Below are 26,483 nucleotides of genomic sequence, written 5' to 3'. Positions count from 1 at the left end.
AGTATCACACATGGTAGGATTAGCTACAGCATGCAGTATCACACATGGTAGGATTAGGTACAGCAGGCAGTATCACACATGGTAGGATTAGGTACAGCAGGCAGTATCACACATTGTAGGATTAGGTACAGCAGGCAGTATCACACATTGTAGGATAAGGTACAGCAGGCAGTATCACACATGGTAGGATTAGCTACAGCATGCAGTATCACACATGGTAGGATTAGCTACAGCATGCAGTATCACACATGGTAGGATTAGGTACAGCAGGCAGTATCACACATGGTAGGATTAGGTACAGCAGGCAGTATCACACATGGTAGGATTAGGTACAGCAGGCAGTATCACACATGGTAGGATTAGGTACAGCAGGCAGTATCACACATGGTAGGATTAGGTACAGCAGGCAGTATCACACATGGTAGGATTAGGTACAGCAGGCAGTATCACACATGGTAGGATTAGGTACAGCAGGCAGTATCACACATGGTAGGATTAGGTACAGCAGGCAGTATCACACATGGTAGGATTAGGTACAGCAGGCAGTATCACACATGATAGGATTAGGTACAGCAGGCAGTATCACACATGATAGGATTAGGTACAGCAGGCAGTATCACACATGATAGGATTAGGTACAGCAGGCAGTATCACACATGATAGGATAAGGTACAGCAGGCAGTATCACACATGATAGGATTAGGTACAGCAGGCAGTATCACACATGATAGGATTAGGTACAGCAGGCAGTATCACACATGGTAGGATTAGGTACAGCAGGCAGTATCACACATGGTAGGATTAGGTACAGCAGGCAGTATCACACATGATAGGATTAGGTACAGCAGGCAGTATCACACATGGTAGGATTAGGTACAGCAGGCAGTATCACACATGATAGGATTAGGTACAGCAGGCAGTATCACACATGATAGGATTAGGTACAGCAGGCAGTATCACACATGGTAGGATTAGGTACAGCAGGCAGTATCACACATGGTAGGATTAGGTACAGCAGGCAGTATCACACATGATAGGATTAGGTACAGTGGCAGTGACATAAATCATTGTGAGGTCAGTTCTGTTCCCCAGAGCTAGCAATCTAATAGCCATTAAACCATCAGCTGAGATTCAGAGCCTACTACCCCCATCGTCACTGGTGACATCTCCCATAGCTGTGACTACAGACCAGTGACTCCGGAGGAGCGAGCCGCCATTACTGCGTACTCCAAATCCTGACACTTTTTGATAAAGTTGTCAGAGCGACAAGCCCCCCCCCCCGGGTGGGATACAGATTTCAGCTTCGCGGCTTTAGTCTCGACCATCACTCCCGTGTGGAGTGGAGCAGTGCATGTCACTTCCTTCAGATGATGGGAGTTGTAAGTGTTTCGGACCACCACTCATATAGTGATGTCAGATTGCCCATTACTGCCCCCTAGGGGCCACAATCCCAGGAGCGCCAGCCTCCACTGGGGGGCACCGGTGGAAGGTTCCTGGGTCTCAGCTGTGATTCTTAGTGATGACATCATCTCAGGAGGAAACCTCTCCAGGGGGTGAGCAGCTGCCCGTCTGTGGACAGCGGAGCGGCCGCCCCTCCCGTATTATCTCCTGCATTTTATCCTGTTTGGAGGATAAGCCTCTTAAAGGAATACACCCAACGCCCCTAGGCATGCCCCTTTAATAAAACCACTTCACTGAGAAATCCAAATACGTTTTGCCCCCGCTTATAAACCTTGTGGTGGGAGCAGGAATCGGTATATATCTGGACCCCCCCTTAATGAAGGCATCCGGACTGTGGGCACCCTGCGGGTACAGGCAGAGATGTACACCTCAGCACACTCCACCTGCACAATGTGCAGTGACTCTTCCGCCTCTGGAGGGACACGCCCGTGTGATCTCGGCCACTATTACCAGCAGACCAGTGGGACAGGTGTAAGGGGAGCTCCACGCCCAGGAAACCTGCCAAACAACAGAGGAGGCACCTGCCAAGCCGACCAGGATGTGCAGATCCTGGAAGCGTGCAGAGTGAGCAGCGACGGGCTACAGTCCTGCAGAGCTTGCAATGTAGTGGTCGCAGGGCCACACACCTCTACAGGACACTCTATAGTAATAGGACATGGCCCTCCCTGGTGACATGGACCCCTCCAGGCCGGACCTCTTACTGGGGTGCATGTTTGAGCCACAGGACAATCTGTTCCACTCGGAGGGGTTTCCGGGGACTGACGCTGTGACATTCCCACTACCTGAACCCCATGGATTCCCAGGCGACAAGCTGTATGAAGACTGGCAGGTCAGCGGGCAGGCGGTAAGTTTGTGCTGGTATTGTGCCCACTAGATGTTGCTGCTTTGCATTATTGAGGCCATTAGGTGGTGTTGCTTTGCGTTCTTGAGGTTATTATGCCCACTAGGTGGCGTTGCTTTGCGTTCTTGAGGTTATTATGCCCACTAGGTGGTGTTGCTTTATGTTCTTGAGGTTATTATGCCCACTAGGTGGTGTTGCTTTGCATTCTTGAGGTTATTATGCCCACTAGGTGGTGTTGCTTTGCATTCTTGAGGTTATTATGCCCACTAGGTGGTGTTGCTTTATGTTCTTGAGGTTATTATGCCCACTAGGTGGCGTTGCTTTGCGTTCCTGGAGGTTATTATGCCCACTAGGTGGCGTTGCTTTGCGTTCCTGGAGGTTATTATGCCCACTAGGTGGCGTTGCTTTGCGTCCTGGAGGTTATTATGCCCACTAGGTGGCGTTGCTTTGCGTCCTGGAGGTTATTATGCCTGCTAGGTGGTGCTGCTTTGCATTCTTGAGGTTATTATGCCCACTAGGTGGCATTGCTTTGCGTTTTTGAGGTTATTATGCCCACTAGGTGGCGTTGCTTTGCGCTCCTGGGGTTACTGCCGTTGTATACGTGAGAGGCAGCGGCGTCCATACGTTTCGGTCCGGTCCTACCTTGGGCATTTATAGCAGGGTGTATAGTCACTGAGTATATATCTATATAGAGGGATTCCAAGGCTGCTGGGGCATTCTGAGACTTGTAGTTCCAGAAATGATCCCTCCTGTGGCCACATCCGGTTGGTGTTTGTTATGCGGACGTTTAATTAGTGCTTATCGTGATTCTGTGTTTGGTCTTTAATGTCCCCAATCCATCGGCAAATATTAGCTTTGGCCTTGTAATGGGCGCAGGCTTACATAAAGGCTCCGGCGGGTGATCAGACCACGCTCGTCCGCCAGCGTCACCAGCGACTAATGCACCGAGGAGGTGGCTGCTATACGGCAGATCCACATAGATAGGACTTCGGTTGTCAGAGCTCTGACTACTCTATGTATACACTCATTCACAAAAAAATCCTGCCCCAAGGAGAAGTTGTCAGAATGAAGCTTTCTCTGTGTGCCTGTAAAGATGGAAGGGATCACAGTATTGGGCCTCATCCACATGACCGGATTGTTTCTCTGCATCCGTGCAGAATGGGAAAGTGCGGACCGCAAAACGGATACGTCGTGTGGGTGCGGCCTTAGAGCAAAGAAGTTTATTAGGTAAAAGAATTGAAAGGAGGATCTAGGACCCTGTTAGGCTCCTCTAGCCTGGATACAGGATGAGATACGGCCTCTAGCCTGGATACAGGATGAGATACGGCGTCTAGCCTGGATATAGTATGTGATACAGCCTCTAGCCTGGATACAGGATGAGATACGGCCTCCAGCCTGGATATAGTATGTGATACAGCCTCTAGCCTGGATACAAGATGAGATACGGCCTCTAGTCTGGATACAAGATGAGATACGGCCTCTAGCCTGGATACAGGATGAGATACAGCCTCTAGTCTGGATACAGGATGAGATACGGCCTCTAGCCTGGATATAGTATGTGATACAGCCTCTAGCCTGGATATAGTATGAGATACGGCCTCTAGCCTGGATATAGTATGAGATACAGCCTCTAGCCTGGATACAGGATGAGATACGGCCGTTAGCCTGGATACAGGATGAGATACGGCGTCTAGCCTGGATATAGTATGAGATACAGCCTCTAGCCTGGATACAGGATGAGATACGGCCTCTAGCCTGGATACAGGATGAGATACGGCCATTAGCCTGGATACAGGATGAGATACGGCCTCTAGCCTGGATACAGGATGAGATACGGCGTCTAGCCTGGATATAGTATGTGATACAGCCTCTAGCCTGGATATAGTATGAGATACAGCCGTTAGCCTAGATACAGGATGAGATACGGCCGTTAGCCTAGATACAGGATGAGATACGGCCGTTAGCCTGGATACAGGATGAGATACGGCCATTAGCCTGGATACAGGATGAGATACGGCCATTAGCCTGGATACAGGATGAGATACGGCCTCTAGCCTGGATACAGGATGAGATACGGCGTCTAGCCTGGATACTGAATGAGATACAGCCTCTAGCCTGGATATAGTATGAGATACAGCCGTTAGCCTGGATACAGGATGAGATACGGCCGTTAGCCTGGATACAGGATGAGATACGGCCATTAGCCTGGATACAGGATGAGATACGGCCGTTAGCCTGGATACAGGATGAGATACGGCCATTAGCCTGGATACAGGATGAGATACGGCCATTAGCCTGGATACAGGATGAGATACGGCCGTTAGCCTGGATACAGGATGAGATACGGCCTCTAGCCTGGATACAGGATGAGATACGGCCTCTAGCCTGGATACAGGATGAGATACGGCCTCTAGCCTGGATACAGGATGAGATACTGCCTCTAGCCTGGATACAGGATGAGATACTGCCTCTAGCCTGGATACTGAATGAGATACAGCCTCTAGCCTGGATATAGTATGAGATACAGCCGTTAGCCTGGATACAGGATGAGATACGGCCGTTAGCCTGGATACAGGATGAGATACGGCCGTTAGCCTGGATACAGGATGAGATACGGCCGTTAGCCTGGATACAGGATGAGATACGGCCATTAGCCTGGATACAGGATGAGATACGGCCAATAGCCTGGATACAGGATGAGATACGGCCGTTAGCCTGGATACAGGATGAGATACGGCCTCTAGCCTGGATACAGGATGAGATACGGCCTCTAGCCTGGATACAGGATGAGATACGGCCTCTAGCCTGGATACAGGATGAGATACTGCCTCTAGCCTGGATACAGGATGAGATACTGCCTCTAGCCTGGATACAGGATGAGATACGGCCTCTAGCCTAGATGCAGGATGAGATACAGCGTCTAGTCTGGATTCAGGATGAGATACGGCCTCTAGCCTAGATGCAGGATGAGATACAGCGTCTAGTCTGGATTCAGGATGAGATACAGCGTCTAGTCTGGATTCAGGATGAGATACGGCCTCTAGCCTGGATACAGGATGAGATACTGTTGGGCATGGAAGCCCTGCCATGAAAGAACACGTGTGGTGTCAGGATGTCCTCCTATCACTACTAGGGGTCACCGACTGTTGTATATGATGGCTCCCCCGATCATCACACCAGCAGTTGGGGCAGTGCTCCACAGCAGTAGCAGGATTGAAGAGCTCACCACGAGGCCTCCATACTGGAACCAGACCATAAAGATGATACGGTTCCAGTCCATAGCAGTCCAGGTTTCTCATTCACGACACCACTGCAAACAAAGGCGAGGGTGCCTGGCTGTCAATGGCAGGCCCGTAATGGGCGCTGTGACACCAATTTTCCTTCTGGAGCCTGTTTTCTGTGTGTCCATGCCCTCGTGTAGCCACTGCTCCCAACAGCTAGGTCAGGGGGGCCTAGATGGCAGCAAGTCCTTGAATCCACTATCCTTTCAGATGCGCCCCCTCTGAAAGTCTGGCAAAATGTCTTCCAGTGCGTCGTAGAGTCAACGATCTCTCACAAAGAGGTACACTACCCAAAAGTAGCTTCTGAGAGGCTGTTTATAAAGAAGCACTTTTGCCACCCTCTTGTGGCAAGCCCCAGTGTAATCATCGACATATCTGCCATACGGACATAGCTGCAGGACAGGTCTTACCACAAACTTCTATCTGGGGCGGATGTTTTTGTCAGTAAGCGCACATTATATGGCAGGTGTACATCGGCCTTCCGGGAGGAGGGACGTCAGGAGGTGGAACCAATGTCTACAGCAGAGAGGAGAGGGGCGCTGAGGCTCGGGAGGCCGCCCTTCTTATTAGACAGCATTGCTCCTGTGGTTGTGGGGTGTGACCTCTGTGACCTCTGATTTCAGGGACTCAGCGACAGAGAAGACACCGACGAGTTCCTGCAGATGATGATCAATCCCAACGATGTCTACAGCGCGGAGGCGGCCGCCAGCGAGTCCCCAGAGAGTGACAGTGGCTTCTCCGATGACCCCCATCCCGACACTCCAGCGAAATGTGAGGGGGGCACCCCACTGCCCCAGACCGGTGCCCCGGTGTATGAGCTGGTGTACAACATCGGGGCCATGGAAGAGCAGAAGCCCCCTGGGGACATGAGCAGCGTCATATCCATACAGCTAGGTACCTCCAGATGTGTCCGCTCACCCTCTGCTCTCCCAAATAGACCAGCACCCCATAATACAGGACAGCAGTGCCCCTGGTACACCTCATAATACAGGACAGCAGTGCCCCCGGTACACCCCATAATACAGGACAGCAGTGCCCCCGGTACCCCCCATAATACAGGACAGCAGTGCCCCTGGTACACCCCATAATACAGGACAGCAGTGCCCCTGGTACACCCCATAATACAGGACAGCTGTACCCTGATACACCCCAAAATACAGGACAGCTGTGCCCCCGGTACACCCCATAATACAGGACAGCAGTGCCCCCGGTACCCCCCATAATACAGGACAGCAGTGCCCCCCATAATACAGGACAGCTGTACCCTGATACACCCCATAATACAGGACAGCCGTGCCCCCGGTACACCCCATAATACAGGACAGCTGTGCCCCCGGTACACCACATAATACAGGACAGCCGTGCCCCCGGTACCCCCCATAATACAGGACAGCAGTGCCCCCGGTACACCCCATAATACAGGACAGCTGTGCCCCCGGTACACCCCATAATACAGGACAGCAGTGCCCCCCATAATACAGGACAGCTGTACCCTGATACACCCCATAATACAGGACAGCCGTGCCCCCGGTACACCCCATAATACAGGACAGCTGTGCCCCCGGTACACCACATAATACAGGACAGCAGTGCCCCCGGTACCCCCCATAATACAGGACAGCAGTGCCCCCGGTACCCCCCATAATACAGGACAGCTGTGCCCCCGGTACACCACATAATACAGGACAGCCGTGCCCCCGGTACCCCCCATAATACAGGACAGCAGTGCCCCCGGTACCCCCCATAATACAGGACAGCTGTGCCCCCGGTACACCACATAATACAGGACAGCCGTGCCCCCGGTACCCCCCATAATACAGGACAGCAGTGCCCCCGGTACCCCCCATAATACAGGACAGCTGTGCCCCCGGTACACCCCATAATACAGGACAGCAGTGCCCCCCATAATACAGGACAGCTGTACCCTGATACACCCCATAATACAGGACAGCCGTGCCCTGATACACCCCATAATACAGGACAGCAGTGCCCCCGGTACACCCCATAATACAGGACAGCAGTGCCCCCGGTACACCCCATAATACAGGACAGCAGTGCCCCCGGTACACCCCATAATACAGGAAAGCAGTGCCCCCGGTACACCCCATAATACAGGACAGCAGTGCCCCCGGTACACCCCATAATACAGGACAGCTGTGCCCTGATACACCCAATAATACAGGACAGCAGTGCCCCCGGTACACCCCATAATACAGGACAGCAGTGCCCCCGGTACACCCCATAATACAGGACAGCAGTGCCCCCGGTACACCCCATAATACAGGACAGCAGTGCCCTGATACACCCCATAATACAGGACAGCAGTGCCCTGATACACCCCATAATACAGGACAGCAGTGCCCCCGGTACACCCCATAATACAGAACAGCAGTGCCCCCGGTACACCCCATAATACAGGACAGCAGTGCCCCCGGTACACCCCATAATACAGGACAGCCCTATATAGAGGAGGCCCTTGGATACGGCTGATATCAGTTCTGCCCTATACAGAGGAGGCCCTTGAATACGGCGGATATCCGCTCTGCCCTATACAGAGGAGGTCCTTGGATACGGCTGATATCAGCTCTGTTCTGTATAGAGGAGGCCCTTGGATATGGCTGATATCAGCTCTGTTCTCTATAGAGGAGGCCCTTGGATATGGCTGATATCAGCTCTGTTCTCTATAGAGGAGGCCCTTGGATACGGCTGATATCAGCACTGTCCTGTATAGAGGAGGCCCTTGGATACAGCTGATATCAGCTCTGTCCTGTATAGAGGAGGCCCTTGGATACGGCTGATATCAGCTCTGTCCTGTATAGAGGAGGCCCTTGGATACGGCTGATATCAGCTCTGCCTTGTATAGAGGAGGCCCTTGGATACGGCTGATATCAGCTCTGCCTTGTATAGAGGAGGCCCTTGGATACGGCTGATATCAGCTCTGTTCTGTATAGAGGAGGCCCTTGGATACGGCTGATATCAGCTCTGCACTGTATAGACGAGGCCCTTGGATACGGCTGATATCAGCTCTGCTCTGTATAGAGGAGGCCCTTGGATACGGCTGATATCAGCTCTGCACTGTATAGAGGAGGCCCTTGGATACGGCTGATATCAGCTCTGCCTTGTATAGACGAGGCCCTTGGATATGGCTGATATCAGCTCTGTTCTGTATAGAGGAGGCCCTTGGATACGGCTGATATCAGCTCTGCACTGTATAGACGAGGCCCTTGGATACGGCTGATATCAGCTCTGCTCTGTATAGAGGAGGCCCTTGGATACGGCTGATATCAGCTCTGCACTGTATAGAGGAGGCCCTTGGATACGGCTGATATCAGCTCTGCCCTGTACAGAGGAGGCCCTTGGATACTGCTGATATCAGCTCTGTTCTGTATAGACGAGGCCCTTGGATATGGCTGATATCAGCTCTGCCCTATATAGAGGAGGCCCTTGAATACGGCTGATATCCTCTCTGCCCTATACAGAGGAGGCCCTTGAATACGGCTGATATCCGCTCTGCCCTGTATAGAGGAGGCCCTTGAATACGGCTGATATCCGCTCTGCCCTGTATAGAGGAGGCCCTTGGATACGGCTGATATCAGCTCTGTTCTGTATAGAGGAGGCCCTTGGATACGGCTGATATCAGCTCTGTTCTGTATAGAGGAGGCCCTTGGATACGGCTGATATCAGCTCTGCCCTGTATAGACGAGGCCCTTGGATACGGCTGATATCAGCTCTGCACTGTATAGACGAGGCCCTTGGATACGGCTGATATCAGCTCTGCCTTGTATAGAGGAGGCCCTTGGATACGGCTGATATCAGCTCTGCCTTGTATAGACGAGGCCCTTGGATACGGCTGATATCAGCTCTGCCCTGTATAGCAGAGGCTCCAGGACTCTCTGGGTTTAATGGGTGTACATGTTTTCCAGCAGAGGACTGGCACACCCCTGTGCTCATACCGGACAGCTGTATAGTCAGCGAGCTGCCAGGCCTCCGGAAGACTGTGGCATTACCCGGCAGAGGCGCGAACCCTGACCTGCTCTCTATAGAGGCTCTGGTAAGGTATCCCTGTACTGTGCCCGCTCCCCTGTGCCTGCCTCCTGTGTGTGCTGATATACGTCTCTGCCCGCAGTACCCGGAGCTCCACCTGACTGATGAGGAGAAGAGGCTGCTGTCACAGGAGGGCATAGCGCTGCCAAGCAACCTGCCGCTCACTAAGGTACTGCCATGTATACAGGCTGGAGTACCACTGATGGCCACCAGTGCTCTCTAACCTGCGGGGCTTTGGGGCAGTATTCACCCTCCTCTCCTCACTCCTCCTGCAGGCAGAGGAACGGATTCTTAAGAAAGTGCGGAGGAAGATAAGGAACAAACAGTCCGCACAGGACAGTCGCAGACGCAAGAAGGAGTACATCGACGGCCTGGAAAGCAGGTGGGAGCCCCCGCCGCTCGCAGCGCCCCCTGCTGTGTGTGGGGCAGACAATACTAAGTACTGTCTCTTTAATTCCAGGGTAGCAGCATGTTCTTCCCAGAATCAGGAACTTCACAAAAAAGTTCTGGAGTTGGAGAAGCACAACATGTGAGTGCGGGGGGCGAGGGTGGGGGGCTACGGACGGGGGGCAGCAGGGGTCATCACACAGCCTGTCATCCCCCCTCAGATCCCTGATCACACAGCTCCGCAGACTCCAGGCTCTGATCAAGCAGACGGCAAACAAAGCTGCGCAGACGGGCACCTGCGTCCTGGTAAGATCCGTGCCACCCCCGCCCTCGCCCTGCCAGCCGCCTGCACTTGTCACAGAGCTGACACTCTCTTACAGATTCTCTTCTTCTCCCTGGGGTTGCTGATCTACCCCAATTACCACCCGCTCCGCCCTGGAGACGCCCCGAGTGACGGAGCCACTTACATGCCAACCGGAGGTAAGAGACGCTTCCCCTTTAAGAAGCTGCGGGGTCTCTCTGGAGGGATGGTAACGGGGTCATGTCTTCTGCTGCAGTGATTTCCAGGAATATTCTGAATAAAGACGGATTCCTGGAGAGCACCGAGACTGCGCTGCCCGACAACCCAGCCCCCGAGGCACAGGACAAGAGGCAGGAAGCGGGGGTTGTCAGGCCTCCGGATCCCCCCCATACAGAGAAGACGGAGAGGACGCCCCCGGTCAGCTCCACCAAGAAAGACAGGCTGCCCCCCGTCCCAGAGAGTTCTGCTCTGAAGGAAGAGTCTAAGACGGGGAGGACAGACGAGATGTGACCTGGCAGCGGACACGTGTATAGACTGCAAAGAGGAGGGGGCCGGGTGTACCCCGAAACCTGCACCGCCACACGGTGTATATAGCCTTCAGCAAAACCAGCAGAGTGTGGGGGCGGGGCTGTGACTACCTCTCAGACACATGTCATTATACCAGTGATGTCATCAGCAGGGGGCGGGGCTGTGACTACCTCTCAGACACATGTCATTATACCAGTGATGTCATCAGCAGGGGGCGGGGCTGTGACTACCTCTCAGACAGAATATACAGGCAGGTTGTCAGCAGTAATAGATGTTGCTGTAGTATAAGGTGTGGGTCACATGTCATTATATCAGTGATGTCATCAGCAGGGGGCGGGGCTGTGACTACCTCTCAGACAGGATGTACAGGCAGGTTGTCGGCAGTAATAGATGTTCCTGTAGTATAAGGTGTGGATTATACCAGTGATGTCATCAGCAGGGGGCGGGGCTGTGACTACCTCTCAGGCAGGTTGTCAGCAGTAATAGATGTTCCTGTAGTATAAGGTGTGGGTCACATGTCATTATATCAGTGATGTCATCAGCAGGGGGCGGGGCTGTGACTACCTCTCAGACAGGATGTACAGGCAGGTTGTCGGCAGTAATAGATGTTCCTGTAGTATAAGGTGTGGATTATACCAGTGATGTCATCAGCAGGGGGCGGGGCTGTGACTACCTCTCAGGCAGGTTGTCAGCAGTAATAGATGTTCCTGTAGTATAAGGTGTGGGTCACATGTCATACCAGTGATGTCATCAGCAGGGGGCGGGGCTGTGACTACCTCTCAGACAGGATGTACAGGCAGGTTGTCAGCAGTAATAGATGTTCCTGTAGTATAAGGTGTGTATTATACCAGTGATGTCATCAGCAGGGGGCGGGGCTGTGACTACCTCTCAGGCAGTCACTGTAGGTGTGGGGGTCTCGGGCGTCCATCTTGCCTCCTCCTCTTGTCCTGCTGGCCTGGATCTTCCTGATATTCAGAGAGATGTTTATAATATTTATATGGGGGTCTCTATTATAGATGGGGGTCCTGAGATAATCTCCAAACATTATAATAAAAGACTCTTTAGTTTGTACGTTCCTTCATGTGTGTGACTATGGAGGACGACCGGCAGATATCCAGGTCATGTGACTCACAGGTAGCGGCCGACCGCTCCATTCAGGAAAAGGGGGGGCAGTGGGAGTCTCCGGGGCTGTGACAACTGGTGAGGGCCCCAACACTCAGACCCCCTCCTCACGTATCCAGGGGGTCGGTGACAAATGATTCTGGATGGAATAGCCCTTTAAGGCTTATAGCAAGCTCCACCCATAGTCTAAGCCCCTCCCACATGATACTGTAATTAGAGATGAGCGAATTGCCGCTTATGAAATTCGTTCACACTTCGTTTGGTGGTAAAAGGTGATTTGCGTTATGGATTCCGTTACCACGGACCGTAACGCGATTCTATGACATTCCGTCATAATAGAAGTCCTGTGTCCGTTATGTATTCCGTCATAGAATGGCGTTCCGGTCCGTGGTAACGGAATCTATCTCGTGTCCGTTATGTATTCCGTCATAGAATGGCGTTCCGGTCCGTGGTAACGGAATCTATCTCGTGTCCGTTATGTATTCCGTCATAGAATGGCGTTCCGGTCCGTGGTAACGGAATCCATCTCGTGTCCGTTATGTATTCCGTCATAGAATGGCGTTCCGGTCCGTGGTAACGGAATCTATCTCGTGTCCGTTATGTATTCCGTCATAGAATGGCGTTCCGGTCCGTGGTAACGGAATCCATCTCGTGTCCGTTATGTATTCCGTCATAGAATGGCGTTCCGGTCCGTGGTAACGGAATCCATCTCGTGTCCGTTATGTATTCCGTCATAGAATGGCGTTACGGTCCGTGGTAACGGAATCCATAACGCAAATCGCCTTTTACCACCAAACGAATTTCATAAGCGGCAATTCGCTCATCTCTAATCAGACTCTATTGGGAGCCTGCCACCTGCTGGCCATCGGCGGTACTTCAGGCACCTGCACACTGTACACCTGCTTTCTGTTCCCAGTCCTCGCCATCAGCAAGACCTCTTCTTGCTGTCAGTGAATGAGACCATCCGATAGTGACATAAAGATGCCAAAAACCTGCCCTGGTCTGATACATTCTGCTGCTCATTGTGTAGGGAGCATACAACTAACAAACCCAGATGCAGACAAAAATGTTCTCATTCAGTGACAGCAAGCGGAGATGTGATTATGCTTGCTTACAGGGTAAATCAATAAGAACTTTAAGGAGACCCCTTTAAGACTGCACCGTCCCTTTAATCAGACCCATGCCCATTGTGTGGGATCAGATACCGGAGCGGACGCCGCTTATCTCCATCAGTGATCAGCAGTGACGTGCGGCTCATCTCTGTACATGGGGGGGGGGGGGGATATATAAGGGGCCGGAGCCGGAGCCGACACCACAGCCGCCTGCACCCCGCCATGGAGACAGGGAGACCCCCGAACCGCTGCGCCCTCCTGCTCCTCCTCTACCTGAGTGCACTCATCCTGCCGGGCAGAGGCGAGGACCCCCGACTGCAGATCTACCAGGAGGAGCCCCCCCTGCAGAGCAACAGCCTGGTGAGCAACAGCCTCTACACACTGATGTATCCTGCAGATTATTACACCTCTGACCTACCTGGAGACCTGCAGAACATCGCTCTCCTCTACACACTGATGTATCCTGCAGATTATTACACCACTGACCTACCTGGAGACCTGCAGAACATCGCTCTCCTCTACACACTGATGTATCCTGCAGATTATTACACCACTGACCTACCTGGAGATCTGCAGAACATTGCTCTCCTCTACACACTGATGTATCCTGCAGATTATTACACCACTGACCTACCTGGAGATCTGCAGAACATCACTCTCCTCTACACACTGATGTATTCTGCAGATTATTACACCACTGACCTATCTGGAGACCTGCAGAACATCGCTCTCCTCTACATACTAATGTATCCTGCAGATTATTACACCACTGACCTACCTGGAGATCTGCAGAACATTGCTCTCCTCTACACACTGATGTATTCTGCAGATTATTACACCACTGACCTATCTGGAGACCTGCAGAACATCGCTCTTCTCTACATACTAATGTATCCTGCAGATTATTACACCTCTGACCTCTAGAGATCTGCAGAACATCGCTCTGTCCTCTCCACCTCCTGACAGATACACAGTGATATAGCCTGCAGAATATTACACCCCTGACCTCTAGAGATCTGCAGAACATCGCTCTGTCCTCTCCACCTCCTGACAGATACACAGTGATATAGCCTGCAGAATATTACACCCCTGACCTCTAGAGATCTGCAGAACATCGCTCTGTCCTCTCTACCTCCTGACAGATACACAGTGATATATCCTGCAGATTATTACACCACTGACCTCTCTAGAGATCTGCAGAACATCGCTCTGTCCTCTCCACCTCCTGACAGATACACAGTGATATAGCCTGCAGAATATTACACCCCTGACCTCTAGAGATCTGCAGAACATCGCTCTGTCCTCTCCACCTCCTGACAGATACACAGTGATATAGCCTGCAGAATATTACACCCCTGACCTCCAGAGATCTGCAGAACATCGCTCTGTCCTCTCCACCTCCTGACAGATACACAGTGATATAGCCTGCAGAATATTACACCCCTGACCTCCAGAGATCTGCAGAACATCACTCTGTCCTCTCCACCTCCTGACAGATACACAGTGATATAGCCTGCAGAATATTACACCCCTGACCTCTAGAGATCTGCAGAACATCGCTCTGTCCTCTCCACCTCCTGACAGATACACAGTGATATATCCTGCAGACTATTACACCTCTGACCTCCTCTAGAGATCTGCAGAACATCGCTCTGTCCTCTCTACCTCCTGACAGATACACAGTGATATATCCTGCAGAGTATTACACCTCTGACCTCTCTAGAGATCTGCAGAACATCGCTCTCTCCTCTCTACCTCCTGACAGATACACAGTGATATATCCTGCAGAGTATTACACCTCTGACCTCTCTAGACATCTGCAGAACATCGCTCTCTCCTCTCTACCTCCTGACAGATACACAGTGATATATCCTGCAGAGTATTACTACTCTGACCTCTCTAGACATCTGCAGAACATCGCTCTGTCCTCTCTACCTCCTGACAGATACACAGTGATAGATCCTGCAGAATATTACACCCCTGACCTCTAGAGATCTGCAGAACATCGCTCTGTCCTCTCCACCTCCTGACAGATACACAGTAATATATCCTGCAGATTATTACACCACTGACCTCTCTACAGATCTGCAGAACATTGCTCTGTCCTCTCTACCTCCTGACAGATACATAGTGATATATCCTGCAGATTATTACACCTCTGATCCCTCTAGAGTTCTGCAGAACATTGCTCTCTACCTCCTGACAGATACATAGTGATATATCCTGCAGATTATTATACCTATCTAGAGATTCTAGAGATCTGCAGAACATTGCTCTGTACCTCCTGACAGATACATAGTGATATATCCTGCAGACTATTACACCTCTGACCTCTCTAGAGATCTGCAGAACATCGCTCTGTACTATCTACCTCCTGACAGATACACAGTGATATATCCTGCAGAGTATTACACCTCTGACCTCTCTAGACATCTGCAGAACATCGCTCTGTCCTCTCTACCTCCTGACAGATACACAGTGATAGATCCTGCAGAATATTACACCCCTGACCTCTAGAGATCTGCAGAACATCGCTCTGTCCTCTCCACCTCCTGACAGATACACAGTAATATATCCTGCAGATTATTACACCACTGACCTCTCTACAGATCTGCAGAACATTGCTCTGTCCTCTCTACCTCCTGACAGATACATAGTGATATATCCTGCAGATTATTACACCTCTGATCCCTCTAGAGTTCTGCAGAACATTGCTCTCTACCTCCTGACAGATACATAGTGATATATCCTGCAGATTATTATACCTATCTAGAGATTCTAGAGATCTGCAGAACATTGCTCTGTACCTCCTGACAGATACATAGTGATATATCCTGCAGACTATTACACCTCTGACCTCTCTAGAGATCTGCAGAACATCGCTCTGTACTATCTACCTCCTGACAGATACACAGTGATATATCCTGCAGAGTATTACACCTCTGACCTCTCTAGACATCTGCAGAACATCGCTCTGTCCTCTCTACCTCCTGACAGATACACAGTGATATATCCTGCAGAGTATTACACCTCTGACCTCTCTAGACATCTGCAGAACATCGCTCTGTCCTCTCTACCTCCTGACAGATACACAGTGATATATCCTGCAGAGTATTACCCCTCTGACCTCTCTAGAGATCTGCAGAACATCGCACTGTCCTCTCTACCTCCTGACAGATACATAGTGATATATCCTGCAGATTATTACACCTCTGACCTCTCTAGAGATCTGCAGAACATCGCTCTGTCCTCTCTAACTCCTGACAGATACACAGTGATATATCCTGCAGAGTATTACACCTCTGACCTCTCTAGACATCTGCAGAACATCGCTCTGTTCTCTCTACCTCCTGACAGATACACAGTGATATATCCTGCAGATTATTACACCTCTGACCTCTCTCGAGATCTGCAGAACATCGCTCTCCTTTACATACTGATGTATCCTGCAGATTATTACACCTCTGACCTCTAGAGATCTGCAGAACATCGCTCTGTCCTCTCTACCTCCTGACAGATACATAGTGATATATCCTGCAGATTATTACACCTCTGACCTCTCTATACAGACCTGCAGAACATCGCTGTCCTCTCTACCTCCTGACAGATACACAGTGATATATCCTGCAGAGTATTACACCTCTGACCTCTCTAGAGATCTGCAGAACATCGCTCTGTCCTCTCTACCTCCTGACAGATACATAGTGATATATCCTGCAGATTATTATACCTATCTAGAGATTCTAGAGATCTGCAGAACATTGCTCTGTACCTCCTGACAGATACATAGTGATATATCCTGCAGACTATTACACCTCTGACCTCTCTAGAGATCTGCAGAACATCGCTCTGTACTATCTACCTCCTGACAGATACACAGTGATATATCCTGCAGAGTATTACACCTCTGACCTCTCTAGACATCTGCAGAACATCGCTCTGTCCTCTCTACCTCCTGACAGATACACAGTGATATATCCTGCAGAGTATTACACCTCTGACCTCTCTAGACATCTGCAGAACATCGCTCTGTCCTCTCTACCTCCTGACAGATACACAGTGATATATCCTGCAGAGTATTACCCCTCTGACCTCTCTAGAGATCTGCAGAACATCGCACTGTCCTCTCTACCTCCTGACAGATACATAGTGATATATCCTGCAGATTATTACACCTCTGACCTCTCTAGAGATCTGCAGAACATCGCTCTGTCCTCTCTAACTCCTGACAGATACACAGTGATATATCCTGCAGAGTATTACACCTCTGACCTCTCTAGACATCTGCAGAACATCGCTCTGTTCTCTCTACCTCCTGACAGATACACAGTGATATATCCTGCAGATTATTACACCTCTGACCTCTCTCGAGATCTGCAGAACATCGCTCTCCTTTACATACTGATGTATCCTGCAGATTATTACACCTCTGACCTCTAGAGATCTGCAGAACATCGCTCTGTCCTCTCTACCTCCTGACAGATACATAGTGATATATCCTGCAGATTATTACACCTCTGACCTCTCTATACAGACCTGCAGAACATCGCTGTCCTCTCTACCTCCTGACAGATACACAGTGATATATCCTGCAGAGTATTACACCTCTGACCTCTCTAGAGATCTGCAGAACATCGCTCTGTCCTCTCTACCTCCTGACAGATACATAGTGATATATCCTGCAGATTACTACACCTCTGACCTCTAGACATCTGCAGAACATCGCTCTGTCCTCTCTACCTCCAGACAGATACACAGTGATAGATCCTGCAGATTATTACACCTCTGACCTCTAGACATCTGCAGAACATCGCTCTGTCCTCTCTACCTCCAGACAGATACACAGTGATATATCCTGCAGATTATTACACCTCTCTACAGATGTGCCGGTGACTAACCCTTTGCCTGCTGGGGGTGATTGTCCTTCCAGGCTGTGGCTCTTGGGGAGATGCTGGAGTATAATGATCCGGACGGCGGCGTGGCGCTGGAGAAGAAGGCCGTCCAGGTGCCCCGGGTGAGGATGTGTAGTTGTAGACTGCAGTGTATGATGCAGGCTCCTCTCGGCCACAGAGCTGACGCTCTCTTCTCTGTACAGTGTGACGTGGGGGAGCGCTGCGCTCTGAAGCATGGACCCCGGATCGGGAAGCTGTGCGACTGCCTGCGCGGAGCCTCCTGCAACTCCTTCATGCTGCGCTGCTACTAGACTAAGGCCTATCACCTAGATGACATCATAGAGGGGGCCCCGTTAGCCCTGGGGGGCCCGGTGCACTGGATTGTGTGACTGTGCTCCTCGTCCTGTATCCACAGTGAGACGGCAGACCCCCCCCCCCCCCCCCCCCCCCCACCGTGTAAACGTCCTGGATGTGTTTTATATGATAATAAAGAATTATTACATCTCTCCTTGTGTCTCTGACATCCTCTCCTGAAACCATCTGTGCTGCTGTGAAGAATCAAACAACATACAGGTTTTACCTCATCATTTTAGCCAATCACCATGATGACACTTCCTGTCACAGAGTTATCAGAGGTACACAGGCTCCAGCAGCCAATCAGAATCCAGCAGTCCCCCCGATAACACTTCCTGTCCCCGTCCTCTGGAGAGCAGAGTTATCAGAGGTACACAGGGCTCCAGCAGCCAATCAGAATCCAGCAGTCCCCTGATAACACTTCCTGTCCCCGTCCTCTGGAGAGCAGAGTTATCAGAGGTACACAGGCTCCAGCAGCCAATCAGAATCCAGCAGTCCCCTGATAACACTTCCTGTCCCCGTCCTCTGGAGAGCAGAGTTATCAGAGGTACACAGGCTCCAGCAGCCAATCAGAATCCAGCAGTCCCCCTGATAACACTTCCTGTCCCAGTCCTCTGGAGAGCAGGGTTATCAGAGGTACACAGGGCTCCAGCAGCCAATCAGAATCCAGCAGTCTCCCCGATAACACTTCCTGTCCCCGTCCTCTGGAGAGCAGAGTTATCAGAGGTACACAGGGCTCCAGCAGCCAATCAGAATCCAGCAGTCCCCTGATAACACTTCCTGTCCCCGTCCTCTGGAGAGCAGGGTTATCAGAGGTACACAGGGCTCCAGCAGCCAATCAGAATCCAGCAGTCCCCTGATAACACTTCCTGTCCCCGTCCTCTGGAGAGCAGGGTTATCAGAGGTACACAGGGCTCCAGCAGCCAATCAGAATCCAGCAGTCCCCTGATAACACTTCCTGTCCCCGTCCTCTGGAGAGCAGAGTTATCAGAGGTACACAGGCTCCAGCAGCCAATCAGAATCCAGCAGTCCCCTGATAACACTTCCTGTCCCCGTCCTCTGCACAGCAGAGTTATCAGAGGTACACAGGCTCCAGCAGCCAATCAGAATCCAGCAGTCCCCCGATAACACTTCCTGTCCCCGTCCTCTGCACAGCAGAGTTATCAGAGGTACACAGAGCTCCAGCAGCCAATCAGAATCCAGCAGTCCCCCGATAACACTTCCATTGTGCCTATAACAGGAATGAGGTTCCGGAGGACAGGGCCAGGAAGTGTTGTCATGGGAATACAGAAGACATGGGGCAAGTATAACATACGTCAGATGGCGGCCATTACATAACAGTCTAATGTGATCTCCTCACCTCACAGATCCAGATAATCACACAGGATTATGTCACACAGATTACCCCCATCATCCACCAGCTGCACTCCCAGCCTCCTACACCACGTCATCGGCAGAAATAGAAATAACCGGGGGGGGGACGACACAGAGATACCCAATGTACATATACACTGTATCACGCAGGATTAGATACACACCTCAGCAGGCAGTATCACACAGGACAGGATTAGATACACAGCTCAGCAGTCAGTATCACACAGGACAGGATTAGATACACAGCTCAGCAGACAGTATCACACAGGATAGGATTAGATACACAGCTCAGCAGACAGTATCACACAGGATAGTATAAGATACACAGCTCAGCAGTCAGTATCACACAGGATAGGATTAGATACACAGCTCAGCAGACAGTATCACACAGGATAGGATTAGATACACAGCTCAGCAGACAGTATCACACAGGATAGGATTAGATACACAGCTCAGCAGACAGTATCACACAGGATAGGATTAGATACACAGCTCAGCAGACAGTATCACACAGGATAGGATTAGATACACAGCTCAGCAGACAGTATCACACAGGATAGGATTAGATACACAGCTCAGCAGACAGTATCACACAGGACAGGATTAGATACACAGCTCAGCAGACAGTATCACACAGGATAGGATTGGATACACAGCTCAGCAGACAGTATCACACAGGAGAGGATTAGATACACAGCTCAGCAGACAGTATCACACAGGATAGGATTAGATACACAGCTCAGCAGTCAGTATCACACAGGATAGGATTAGATACACAGCTCAGCAGACAGTATCACACAGGATAGATTAGATACACAGCTCAGCCGTCAGTATCACACAGGATAGATTAGATACACAGCTCAGCAGACAGTATCACACAGGATAGGATTAGATACACAGCTCAGCAGACAGTATCACACAGGATAGATTAGATACACAGCTCAGCCGTCAGTATCACACAGGATAGATTAGATACACAGCCGTTATGTTTATCCTGAGGAGGAGATGAGGTAAAGTCGGTTCCTGTGGGATTATCGCCCCGGGTGTTATTATCACATTACTGGGTTAATATCGGGCACTGGGCAGTGGACTGGTCAGTTCTGCGCCCGGTGTCCAGGAGTGAAGCTGCTGCCGGTGATGGCTGACAGGTGCCCGATTATCCTCCTCTCCTTGTGCCTTATCACCCTCCTGACCACCACGATGATGGAGCGGACATCAGCAGAAGCGGCCGACAGCAGCAGAGAAGTGCAGCGGGTCAATGAGAAGGAGCTGGTGAGTCCCTGCCCCTGGTCTTCTGGTCCATCACTGTAGATCAACGTCCACAGACAGCGCCAAACCCACCACCAGCCACAGCACCCGACCCACCACCAGCCACAGCGCCCGACCCACCACCAGCCACAGCGCCCGACCCACCACCAGCTACAGCGCCCGACCCACCACTAGACACAGCACCCGACCCACCACCAGACACAGCACCCGACCCACCACCAGACACAGCGCCCGACCCACCACCAGACACAGCGCCCGACCCACCACCAGACACAGCGCCCGACCCACCACCAGACACAGCGCCCGACCCACCACCAGACACAGCGCCCGACCCACCACCAGACACAGCGCCCGACCCACCACCAGACACAGCGCCCGACCCACCACCAGACACAGCGCCCGACCCACAACCAGACACAGCGCCCGACCCACAACCAGACACAGCGCCCGACCCACAACCAGACACAGCGCCCGACCCACAACCAGACACAGCGCCCGACCCACCACCAGCCACAGCGCCCGACCCACGAGAGACAGCCCCTGACCCACCACCAGACACAGCGCCCGACCCACCACCAGACACAGCGCCCGACCCACCACCAGACACAGCGCCCGACCCACCACCAGACACAGCGCCCGACCCACCACCAGACACAGCGCCCGACCCACCACCAGACACAGCGCCCGACCCACCACCAGACACAGCGCCCGACCCACCACCAGACACAGCGCCCGACCCACCACCAGACACAGCGCCCGACCCACCACCAGACACAGCGCCCGACCCACCACCAGACACAGCGTCCGACCCACCACCAGCCACAGCGTCCGACCCACCACCAGCCACAGCGCCCGACCCACCACCAGCCACAGCGCCCGACCCACCACCAGACACAGCGTCCGACCCACCACCAGCCACAGCGCCCGACCCACCACCAGACACAGCGCCCGATCCACCACCAGACACAGCGCCCGACCCACCACCAGTCACAGCGCCCGACCCACCACCAGCCACAGCGCCCGACCCACCACCAGACACAGCGTCCGACCCACCACCAGCCACAGCGCCCGACCCACCACCAGCCACAGCGCCCGACCCAACACCAGTTAATGCAGTGTCCATACCCTGCAACATGTGACAACATGGCGGCAGTGTGCAGGGGGCGGGGCTTGTATATAACGGACCGCGCTGACCGCACTGTTTCCTCTGTTCCAGCTCCTGGAGCTCCAGGACGTTCTGTACAAACTACAGTCCAAGCGGAGTCCAGCGTGGGAGAGCAAATACATCCAGGTGCCCAAGGTGAGCCCACCACACCAATGCACAGGGGGGTGCTCCCAGCAGCACAGAGGATGTCAGGAGAGGAGTGTTCTGATCTTGTGGAGGTCACAGGCTGAGAGTTGCATAGTGGAAGGAGCAGGGTTCTAGCAGCACAGAGGATTTCAGGAGAGGAGTGTGCTGATCTTGTGGAGGTCACAGGCTGAGAGTTACATAGTGGAAGGAGCAGGGTCCTCCCTGCAGCACAGAGGATGTCAGGAGAGGAGTGTTCTGATCTTGTGGAGGTCACAGGATGAGAGTTACATAGTGAAAGGAGCAGGGTCCCCAGCAGCACAGAGGATTTAAGGAGAGGAGTGTGTTGATATTGTGGAAGAGATATACTGGAAGAAACATAGTCCACAGCAGCACAGAGTATTTAAGTATATGGCTGATCAGGGCACATTTCTATTGGTTGGCTAAAAATGTCAGCATGTGTTTTATATTTCCCAGTGCATCATGGGAGACGCGTGTGCAGTGAAGAGGGGGGCCCGCATAGGAAAACTGTGTGACTGCCCCCCATGGAGCACCTGCAGCCCCTTCTTCATGCGATGTCTCTGAGACGCCCCCCGCAGCAATGACACAAGTCCTACATAAAGCTGTGGGAGTCGTGACCCGCGCCTGATGCCGGAGGCTGCGTTGACGCTTATCTCATGCTCAGCCGCTAATCCAGGGTCTGCAGCGACTTCACACTATTACGCGGTATGAACTGCAGACGATTACTGCGCGCTCAGCTCCCCTCAGGTCTTGTATATAATCCCCCGCTATGTGCGAGATTATCTCCGAGACCCCGCCACACGGAGCGGCGATAAGAAATAAATGTCATATTTTCTATATAATTATCTCCTGTCTGATCCCATCTCATCACCGAAACAATGAGGAAAATAACCACCGAGGATCTGACCCCACTCCATCCCCGGGGGGCTACAATACAGCTAAACAGGCACACGAGTACTGAACCTGAGGTACATCCTGTATTACACTCCAGAGCTGCACTCACTATTCTGCTGGTGCAGTCACTGTATACATACATTACTTATCCTGTATTATACCCCAGAGCTGCTCTCACTATGTACATACATTACTTATGGGAGAGGCTTAACTGTGATGAGTGGGTGAAGCGCTTCCCCTGACCTAGCTGGCTGTGTTGTGCCGGAAGCCAGGAGCGAGGGTAAGCCTAGTAGTGGGCAAAAATAAACGAGGAGAGCAGAGTAGTGACCAAAAGCCTTCAAAACCACCCAGAGAGCAAGATTACAAAATGCCTGGGAAATCTCAACATGCGGGTTCGGGATGTATCTCGTGAAGCAAGAAGAGCGCCACCTACCCAAGCATTTAACCCGTGAGCCGAGACCCCGTTTTCGATGCTGAGGGCGCAGCTCCAGTTCAGAGCGAGAGTCCCGTGGTGGCCAGCGGGTTACGACCGAGACCTGAGGCCAGCGTTATGATGTGGGCCACAAAACTGGATTGATGACAGGGGCCCCCAACGCCAAGGAAGCAGCGGGGCCTCTGGGGAGGCCATTGCAACGGGGCCAGCAATTGACGGGGGACCATGACTGGGCACCAATCGTTGGAGGTTTTAAAACCTGACCTCCGAGGATGGTCCATGCTGATTGGCCTTCGTGGAAGGGAGCCAGAGGCCACAAAGGTCATGGGCCCAGGACAACTGTCGCACCGGCAACCCCTAACGTTTAGGGGAGGTGCTGGTGAACTCACCTGGCCCGAGGAACCCGCAAAACCCGAGATACACGGCTGCCCTAACAATCAAACTAGGAGAGTGGCCAAAAAGGAAATCCATCCAGCGCGGACGAGAGTCTCCCAAACATCTCACCGGAGACAGGCTGCGCGCCACCTACCCGCATGGCGCAGTGCTGTCTCCCCGCTAGGTACAGCTTGATGGTGTTAAATGACAGCCTGAGATTTGCAGTGACAGTGGGCTATGAACGCCAGGGTGTAGGAGACATCGTTCAAGCCACCTGCGGGTGGGACCTTAAAAAAACTTTGGAAACCTTGACGCCGGCTTGGTAGTTTCCTGATGGTACGGGAAAACCTCTGAGCGTTTCAGGCAAATATATTGGATCCTGACCGATTCAGGCAAATGCGAACAACCTGTGGGAAATACGACCTGAGCGATTTCAGGGAAATACGTGACCTGAGTGAATCAGGAAAATACATAGTAACATAATAACATAGTACATAAGGCCGAAAAACACATTTGTCCATCCAGTTCGGCCTGACATCCTGCAAGTTGATCCAGAGGAAGGCAAAAAAACCCTGTGAGGTAGAAGCCAATTTTCCTCATTTCAGGGGAATAAAAAATTCCTTCCCGACTCCAATCAGGCATCAGAATAACTCCCTGGATCAACGATCTCTCTAGTAGCTATAGCCTGTAAAATTAATACATACACCCTGGAAATACCGACAACCTGAAGAGACAGGAAAATACAAACCTGAGCGATTCAGGGGAATACATAAAACCCAAGCGATTCAGGGAAATGAGACCTGGGGTGCGTCAGAAACCCCCTCCCCGGAAACCCCCCTAAAAATATATATATATTTCCCCCCTTTTTTTTTTTTTATATATATATATTTTTTTTTTTTTTGGAGGTGCGTAAAGCCGCCACCCGGCTCGACCTTACCTGAAACCTGGCACCGTGGAATAACCAGACACGGAGACGCCCTGTGACACAATTGAGGAAGGATCGAAATTCCGGTGGCCTGAGGCCCTGCTTACCTGAAATAAACTAGCGTTGGTACGAGACCCGGAGAGAGGTGTGATCTGGTGGCACTGGAATGAAGCGACGGAGAACCAGGATGCAGCCTGGGCATCATGGCCAACTGCTGGATGACCCTGAACTGCCAGAATCAGGGCCCGAAGTCGCGCTGCATGCAACAAGACCTGTGGGAAACAGAAATCCAGACGTGCCGGACACGAACCGGGTAACCAGGAACCAGCCGGACCCTGCTGAGAAACCCCCGAGCGTTCCAGGCAGCTGCATGGAACCTGAGCGATTCAGGCAAATACATTGAATCCTGAGCTTACCTACACCTTTCGGGGAGGATGACAGGCCTGGGTGAACCAGGAGGCAGAGGTAGGAATGAGCCTGGGCGAACCAGGAGACAGAAGAAGGTGCGTGCCTGGGTGAACCAGGAGGCAGAGGTAGGAATGAGCCTGGGCGAACCAGGAGACAGAAGAAGGTGCGTGCCTGGGCGAACCAGGAGGCAGAGGTAGGAATGAGCCTGGGCGAACCAGGAGACAGAAGAAGGTGCGTGCCTGGGCGAACCAGGAGACAGAGGTAGGAATGAGCCTGGGCGAACCAGGAGACAGAAGAAGGTGCGTGCCTGGGCGAACCAGGAGACAGAGGTAGGAATGAGCCTGGGCGAACCAGGAGACAGAAGAAGGTGCGTGCCTGGGCGATCCAGGAGACAGAGGTAGGTATGAGCCTGGACGAACCAGGAGACAGAGGTAGGTATGAGCCTGGACGAACCAGGAGACAGAGGTAGGTATGAGCCTGGACGAACCAGGAGACAGAGGTAGGTATGAGCCTGGACGAACCAGGAGACAGAGGTAGGTATGAGCCTGGACGAACCAGGAGACAGAGGTAGGTATGAGCCTGGACGAACCAGGAGACAGAGGTAGGTATGAGCCTGGACGAACCAGGAGACAGAGGTAGGTATGAGCCTGGACGAACCAGGAGACAGAGGTAGGTATGAGCCTGGACGAACCAGGAGACAGAGGTAGGTATGAGCCTGGACGAACCAGGAGACAGAGGTAGGTATGAGCCTGGACGAACCAGGAGACAGAGGTAGGTATGAGCCTGGACGAACCAGGAGACAGAGGTAGGTATGAGCCTGGACGAACCAGGAGACAGAGGTAGGTATGAGCCTGGACGAACCAGGAGACAGAGGTAGGTATGAGCCTGGACGAACCAGGAGACAGAGGTAGGTATGAGCCTGGACGAACCAGGAGACAGAGGTAGGTATGAGCCTGGACGAACCAGGAGACAGAAGTAGGTATGGGCCTGGACGAACCAGGAGACAGAAGTAGGTATGGGCCTGGACGAACCAGGAGACAGAGGAAGGTAGGTGCGTGCCTGGGCGATCCAGGAGGCAGAGGTAGGTGCGTGCCTGGGCGATCCAGGAGGCAGAGGTAGGTGCGTGCCTGGGCGATCCAGGAGGCAGAGGTAGGTGCGTGCCTGGGCGATCCA

At 52.2% G+C, this 26,483-nt stretch overlaps 2 protein-coding genes across 4 annotated transcripts; both read left to right on the top strand.

The window, feature by feature from the left end:
* Positions 1–1,970: 1,970 nt before the first annotated feature.
* Positions 1,971–10,991, top strand: CREB3L4 (cAMP responsive element binding protein 3 like 4). Of its 2 annotated transcripts, none has more exons than XM_044274047.1 (9): positions 1,971–2,305; positions 6,207–6,477; positions 9,510–9,634; positions 9,710–9,796; positions 9,903–10,009; positions 10,088–10,156; positions 10,236–10,320; positions 10,395–10,494; positions 10,572–10,991. In XM_044274047.1, exons 1-9 carry the CDS (start codon positions 2,117–2,119, stop codon positions 10,823–10,825), a joined length of 1,287 nt encoding a protein of 428 aa, XP_044129982.1. In that variant the 5' UTR covers positions 1,971–2,116; the 3' UTR covers positions 10,826–10,991. The 2 variants fall into 2 exon arrangements, with proteins under 2 accessions (XP_044129982.1, XP_044129981.1); XM_044274046.1 differs by having other exon boundaries at positions 9,507–9,634.
* A 1,913-nt stretch (positions 10,992–12,904) lies between these two features.
* Positions 12,905–18,377, top strand: LOC122923267 (cocaine- and amphetamine-regulated transcript protein-like). 2 transcript variants are annotated; one of them, XM_044274051.1, is made up of 3 exons: positions 12,905–13,437; positions 18,008–18,091; positions 18,173–18,377. In XM_044274051.1, the coding sequence occupies exons 1-3, from the start codon at positions 13,300–13,302 to the stop codon at positions 18,278–18,280; spliced, it is 330 nt and encodes a 109-aa protein (XP_044129986.1). In that variant the 5' UTR covers positions 12,905–13,299; the 3' UTR covers positions 18,281–18,377. The 2 variants fall into 2 exon arrangements, with proteins under 2 accessions (XP_044129986.1, XP_044129984.1); XM_044274049.1 differs by having other exon boundaries at positions 18,008–18,377.
* Positions 18,378–26,483: the final 8,106 nt, after the last annotated feature.

The sequence above is a fragment of the Bufo gargarizans genome, unplaced genomic scaffold, assembly GCF_014858855.1.
Source record: "Bufo gargarizans isolate SCDJY-AF-19 unplaced genomic scaffold, ASM1485885v1 original_scaffold_1415_pilon, whole genome shotgun sequence".
Taxonomy (NCBI): Eukaryota; Metazoa; Chordata; class Amphibia; order Anura; family Bufonidae; genus Bufo; species Bufo gargarizans.
This window is presented reverse-complemented; position numbering and strand designations above follow the sequence as displayed.

What these genes read in the sequence shown, in the direction of transcription:
- CREB3L4 (XM_044274046.1), top strand. Translation starts at nt 2,117, where the DNA reads ATGGCCCTCCCTGGTGACATGGACCCCTCCAGGCCGGACCTCTTACTG. An exon ending in GGCAGGTCAGCGGGCAGGCG is followed by an intron (nt 2,306 to 6,206) that starts GTAAGTTTGTGC and finishes CTCTGATTTCAG; the next exon opens with GGACTCAGCGACAGAGAAGA. An exon ending in GCAACCTGCCGCTCACTAAG is followed by an intron (nt 9,797 to 9,902) that starts GTACTGCCATGT and finishes CTCCTCCTGCAG; the next exon opens with GCAGAGGAACGGATTCTTAA.
- LOC122923267 (XM_044274049.1), top strand. Translation starts at nt 13,300, where the DNA reads ATGGAGACAGGGAGACCCCCGAACCGCTGCGCCCTCCTGCTCCTCCTC. An exon ending in CCCTGCAGAGCAACAGCCTG is followed by an intron (nt 13,438 to 18,007) that starts GTGAGCAACAGC and finishes TTGTCCTTCCAG; the next exon opens with GCTGTGGCTCTTGGGGAGAT.